The sequence below is a fragment of the Hipposideros armiger genome, unplaced genomic scaffold (assembly GCF_001890085.2).
Source record: "Hipposideros armiger isolate ML-2016 unplaced genomic scaffold, ASM189008v1 scaffold_66, whole genome shotgun sequence".
NCBI classification, from domain to species: Eukaryota; Metazoa; Chordata; class Mammalia; order Chiroptera; family Hipposideridae; genus Hipposideros; species Hipposideros armiger.
The window spans coordinates 3,410,963-3,417,547 of record NW_017731416.1 but is presented as its reverse complement, the minus strand read 5'-3'; the positions used below and the strand labels follow the sequence as shown (position 1 = coordinate 3,417,547).

General features: G+C 36.7%; 1 protein-coding gene across 1 annotated transcript in view; it reads left to right on the top strand.

Annotated features, from left to right (window-relative positions):
• Positions 1-6,585, top strand: part of RAD50 (RAD50 double strand break repair protein) — a 101,531-nt gene that overhangs the window by 55,741 nt on the left and 39,205 nt on the right. The window contains exons 12-14 of the mRNA XM_019642161.1: positions 413-650; positions 5,813-6,002; positions 6,378-6,504. Coding sequence (XP_019497706.1) covers positions 413-650; positions 5,813-6,002; positions 6,378-6,504 — 555 coding nt within the window. The remainder of the gene's footprint in view (positions 1-412; positions 651-5,812; positions 6,003-6,377; positions 6,505-6,585) is intronic.

Below are 6,585 nucleotides of genomic sequence, written 5' to 3'. Positions count from 1 at the left end.
GGAAGAGCACAATGATAATACCAACATGGGCCAGTGAAGCGACGTCCTCCACAACTAGACTGAAGAACAAAAGGACAGCAACTTGTTTGTTCCCCCTCCCCCAGTTCCCCAATAAAATCGTAAAAAAACAAAAAACAAAATGAAGCAAAGCTCTTAGAACAGTTTCTGGCACGTAATAAGCTCTAACATTTTGTTATCTTTTTTGTGTTACCAGAAAATAATTTCTACAAAATCTGAATGTATTATGCCCTTTGGAAGAATATTTAAATATCAGAGAATTTTAATTTGTTTCATAATATATTTATAAAACAAGAAGAATATTGTATATTTACAGAAGGTGATGTAACCATATTGACAAAATTATATTTTATATTCTTCTCACCGGAAATATATATTTATTTTCTTAAAATAGCCATGCTGGCTGGAGCCACAGCAGTTTACTCCCAATTCATTACTCAGCTAACGGATGAAAACCAATCCTGTTGTCCTGTCTGTCAGAGAGTGTTTCAGACAGAAGCTGAATTACAGGATGTCATCAGTGATTTGCAATCTAAGCTGCGGCTCGCTCCAGATAAACTCAAGTCAACAGAATCAGATCTAAAGAAAAAAGAAAAACGGCGTGATGAAATGCTGGGGCTTGTGCCCATGAGGTGAGAATAGGGATTTACCATTACTGTTCACGTGGCAGCAGCAGCAGCAGCACTGTAAAAGGTGCCCGTCCAATGGCTGGCATGTGGTAGTGACTCAGTAAGCACGTCTTGAATGAATAAAAGTTAAAGTCAGGATTCTGAGCCAGTATGCCCCATCTCATGTTACTTATATGATAAGAAATAATTATTTTGTTTAAAGGCACGTTTACCTCTTAATCTAGTCATAGGGAAGATATAAGAGTGTGTGTGTGTGTGTGTGTGTGTGTGTGTGTGTGTGTGTGTTTAATTCCCGAGACTTGGCTTGAGGGCAAAAATTTTGACCAATTTAGAACTTTTGGCTGATAATTTAACTTTCTAAACCCAGCAAAAGAATTAAAGTACTGAAAAGCTCTCCAGGAGACAAATTTTAAACTATATTATGTCATTTGCACTTTCAAAAAGAGTGAATCATAGAGTATTTCTGTTGTTTATTTTTCCCTTGTATTTACAAGAATTTCAGACGATGGTCTATTTATAAATAAAATAAAATCAGAAAGTATGTGATGATTGCCTTGGTGCCTCTCACAGCAGAGCACAGAGCTGGTCACAGAGACAGACCAGTAAGACATGACCCTCAAGGAGCTGTTGGTCTAGGAAAGGAGACAAGCTCTCAGAATTAGACATTTAGAAAGCTAGGCTTAATAAAGTACTTAAGTAATGCATTTGTTTGAACCAACTAAGCACTTTATTAAGAACAGAGGAGCTAGTGGACTACAGAATAAGAATAGGATTTTGAGAACAAGGTAGGAGGGGGAATGTAAACCATAGGGAAGTTGGAAGTTGGTTCAACTCGGTTAAGAGAAGGAAATGAGAGCAGTGAGTATAAAGGGAAGGAGAGTATGACCTGTGCTGCAGTAGAAATGGTATCTGGAGTTTGGGGAGTTATTTGTAGGGATTGAGTCCCATAAATTGGGAAGATAGGACTGGATTATATTCAGGCTTGTTACAACTCTGATAGGTGATGAGTAGCTGTTCTGAGGGATTTAATCAGAGATGTGTTTTAGGAAAATTAATCTAATGTTAATTAATGAATGGATAAGACTGAAAAAAACTGGAAGCAGAAAAACCAAGAGGATATGTTATGTTGTCCTGGAAAACCAAAGAGGAGTTTCTGGAAAAGTAGGAAAGGTCTAAGATGTGCTTTGTGATAGCCAGCCTCTTAGATGGGCGCCAATGATCCCTACTTCCTGGCATTCATAGTTTTGTGTAGTCTTCCCTCATGTTCCAGTATTGGTCTGTGTAACCGATAAAATACGCCAGAAGTGATAGCATGTCCCTTCCAGGAACAAAGGCTTCCTGCTCTCCTCCTCTCTCTCTCGGATCTGGGGGAAGCCAGCTGCCATGTTATGAGCAGCCCTGTGGAGGGCCCCACTTGGTGAGGACCTGAGGCCTTTGAACAACCACGTGAGGGAGTGTGCTGGTTGGAAGCAGATGCAGCAGTAGTCAGGCCTTGAGATGACTGCAGCTTCAACAAGATACCCAAGTCAGAAGTATCCAGATATCACTCCTGATTCTCACATTTGTGGGAAATAAATGCTGTTTTAAGCTGCTAAGTTGTGGGCTATTATGTTCTGCAACCATAGATAACTAATATCATCATCAAGGGTGAAAACTAGATATTGGTGCTGCAGAGAGATTGTGATAAGAAGACAAAAAGCAGCAGTATGAGAATGAAAAGGAAGGAGAGGAATAAGGCAGTATCTTAAAAAGCAGATCAAATAAAAGATAAAATTTAAAGTTGGTGGAAAGTGCATGTCGAGGAAATGTGAGCTTAGTTCTGTAATACTGATATATTTTAAATAGCAGAAATCAATATTGTGTTATATTTTGAGACCCTTGGTATCACAGCTCCCCTTCTCAGAGTAAGGTGCCTTCTTCATTCATTGTTGTACCTCCATCATTCCTTGTATATTTTAACTTTGATACTATTAGATGAATTAACAAACTGTATTAATCTGTTCCAGTTATTTATTGCTGTGTAACAAACCTCCTTAAAACTTAGTGCCTCACAATAATGATTTATTATGATTTTTCATGGTTCTGTGGAATGATTGGGCTTAGCTGGGTGGTTCTCACTTGGGTCTTTCACAAGGTTGCAGTTAGATGTTGGCTGCATTCATCTCAAGGGTCTCCTGGGCCTGACGTTCACAATGGCTCACTCACATGGCTGGCAGTGATGCTGATAGTTGCCTGGGAAACCAGCTGGAGCTGTCAAACAGAATGTCTTCACGTGGCCTCCACACGTGCCTTGGGCTTCGGGCAGCATAGTGGCTGGGTTATCAAAGGAAGTAGCCTATGAGCAAGTATTCCAAGACAGAGAAGCTGCAAGTCTCTGGGCACAGAAACGGGCACATTGTTACTTCTGCTGTTTTCTATTGGTCGGAGTAGTCACAGAGCTGCCAACATTCAGTGGGAGGACACAGACTTCACTTATCGATGAGGAGTGGCAAAGTATTTGTGGGTAACTTTAATCCACATAGTACCCCAATATCTGGAGTGGCACCTGTGTGCCATTTTGGTCGCCACACATAAAATAAAATGACCTAAAGCTAAAAAGTTAAATATACAATATAGTCTGTTAGGTGATGATTAGTGTCGTGGACAAAAATACAGGGTAAGGGCAAGAGAGTACCTGAGGGGTGGTAGGAGGGGAGTAGCTGGTGAAAGTGGCGTTCGAGTAGAGGTCTAAGAAGTGAGGGAGCCAGCCATGCAGTTTCCAGGACATGAGCATTCCAGACAGTGCACAATCCCTCAGTCACATTTGACCTGATGGCCAAAGGAGAAAGTGGTGGAAGATGAGCTCAGAGGGGTAGTAAGGAGTCAAATTTTGCTTATCCTCTTTGAGGAAACTGATACTTTCATTTTAAAGCCCCAGACTTACCAACACTTAATATATGCGTAAGACCACCATCATGAGTAAAATGTTAAGACAAAAATATACCTGTTTATATTTTGCTCAGTACTAACTCAGGTTCATTTATTATACTACCTTATTTAAATAAAAACTCAACTAATATTTTTCCCCATTTCTCCCAAAGGTTTTTTTCAGTACTGTATCTGTATTGGTGTCTTTTACTAAAATCCCCCTGGAAAAGAAATGCTGTCACAAAAATAGGCGAATTGAATTTTCTGAAAATTTTGAAAAAAACAGAGAACCCTAAAAGATCTCAGTAGCACATTCTCAGGATATATCTTTACTTTTTCTTAGAATACTTAATTTTTAACATCTTAGGTAACAATCGAAAAAGAAGGCACCAAATCCTGGACCACATCAATAAAGGTCTTTCTGTGTGCATGTGAAAATGTAAAAATAGGGTTCAAACTGTGAATGGATGCCTGTAGTTCTCTACACACATGTCCCCAGTGAAGTGAATGCATGACTGTCATTTGGCTATCATAGCTGTGTCATTTTTTAGGTACTGGCCACATAATTTGAGACCAACTTGTAGTCTATGACCATAACATTTAGGAAGTAATATGAACATGGAATTACTCATAATCTGCATACCTTCATATTTACTCAGGGAATTTTTCCATTTCTGTGGTGTAAAAAATTATAGGTCTTCTATTGTCACAAATTAGTTCAGGTTGGCATTTCTTAGTCAGACTTTTAAAAAATAATTAAGTCAGTAGCAGTATACAAGAGCTAACCCTTGAATTTCTAGTTTTCCCCTTAGTTTATTATAAGACCCCCAGTAGAAACCAATTCAATTTATTGTACTAATTTAACTTTAATTAAGAATTTGGAATTTTTCTGAAATAAACTTGATAGCTTTTTTGAAAGATAAAATACAAGTTTTATTGTTTTAGAAGTGTCAGCAACTTTGTAAATGATATAAATGTCTAATCACTGTGTTGTGCACCTGAAACTAATATAATATTGTATGTCAACTGTAACTGGAAAAAAAAATTTAAAGGACACTAAAGGAGGAAAAGAAGAAACTACATGAGAAAGACAATGCTAAAGTGCTAATTTGGGTGGTAATGAAGTAGATGTAGACATTCAGAGAAGGAAGAAATGAGTAAAAACTGTTTCTGAGAGGAGACGCCCTAGGAAGAGGTACTAGACTGCCTTGAAGATTGGGTGGAATTTGATAAGCTTCCAGGAAGGGACAGTGTTCCAGTATTAGGGAATAGCTCCGTTCCATAGGCCCAGATCATTGCAGACATCTTGAATTTGGAAGGCAAAAATGGAAAAAATTCTCCCTAGTTAGCCCTTCTGGGCTGCCAAGATTTAAAACAAATGTACCCATAGTTTTCAGTTTGAGTTTTGTCCAATTCTCTACTATCCCTAGTAACTGCCACATTAGCTAGAACAGCAGCAGTAAACTGAGTTAAAAGCTTTTGTACCATAAACCCCATGTAGCATTTAGCTGTATGATTTTCTTCCTTCTTTCCATCATTTTTTTATTTTGAAAAAAATTTTAGACTTGGAGAAAAATTACAGAAATAGTACAGAAAATTCACACATACCTTTCACCTAACTTCTAATGATCACAATTTATGTAACTATAATACAGTTATCAAGAAATTAACATTGGTATGCTATTAACTAAACTACAAATCATATTTGAATTTCAGCAGTCTTTCCATTAATGTCTTTTTTTTTTGTTTCAGGACCCTACCCAGGATCCCACACTGCATCTAGTTATTATTTCTCCTTAAGCTCCTGCAGTCTATAACAGTTCTTCAGTCTTTGTTTTTTTTTTTCATGATCTTTACACTTTTGATGAGTGTGGTCAGTTAATTTGTAGAATGTAGCTGTTTGGCAAAACAATACAGTAATAGCAACATGTACCAATAGATATTAAAATCAGTGGGCAATAGTTTGAGGAGAAACAAGATAGTTACATAGTCTCAATCAATGTATCTCTTAAGATACTTATTAATTACAAAAGGAAAAATAGTAACTTTATAATGGATAAATCTAGTTGACACCATCTTAAATGAGTAAGTTTAACATTTCCAGTAATAAGACATACTGACATCATGTACCCATTGATATGATGGGTACATGAGAAGGCATATAGTATCACTTTTATGATATTATTGCCAAAAATACATAACCTCAGTCACATGAGAATACACTAGATACTTTATTTTTAACTGTGTTTTCTGTTTAGGCAAAGCATAATTGATTTGAAAGAAAAGGAAATACCAGAATTAAGAAACAAACTGCAGAATGTCAACAGAGACATACAGCGCCTAAAGAATGACATAGAAGAACAGGAAACACTCTTGGGTACAATAATGCCTGAAGAAGAAGGTGCTAAAGTGTGTCTGACAGATGTTACAATTATGGAGAGGTTCCAGGTAAGTTTATTATAGTTTGAGGCAGAATAAAACTTGTTTTATGGTGGATTGAATGTGAAGCGTGAGAGTGTTAAAAATAGTAGCCGGTATTCAGGCACCGATTGTGTTTGTAGAGTTCCCCATGCTGAATTATTCATAAATTATGAGAAATAAGTAGTAGTCCTATTTGTTTTCATTTTTAGTCTGCTTGCTTTTGCTTACATCATTGAAATTATTAAAAATTAACTTCTTTTTCATTCTGTTCAACTTTCTTTAAATTGAATCTGAAAGCAGTTGTAAATTTAGATTAAAAAATAATAGCAATTAATTTTTAAAGAGTTTTGAATAATGATAATGTAATAAGTGTCTTAAAGGAAATACTGTTTTATTCTTAAGATGGAACTTAAAGATGTTGAAAGAAAAATTGCACAACAAGCAGCTAAACTACAAGGACTAGACTTGGATAGAACTGTTCAACAAGTAAACCAGGAAAAACAAGAAAAACAACACAAATTAGATACAGGTAATGCAGTCTATTTCCTCATGTTCCCATTAAAGACTTCAATGCTTCCAGCATGTGCTTTTTACTATAAATTTTACACCG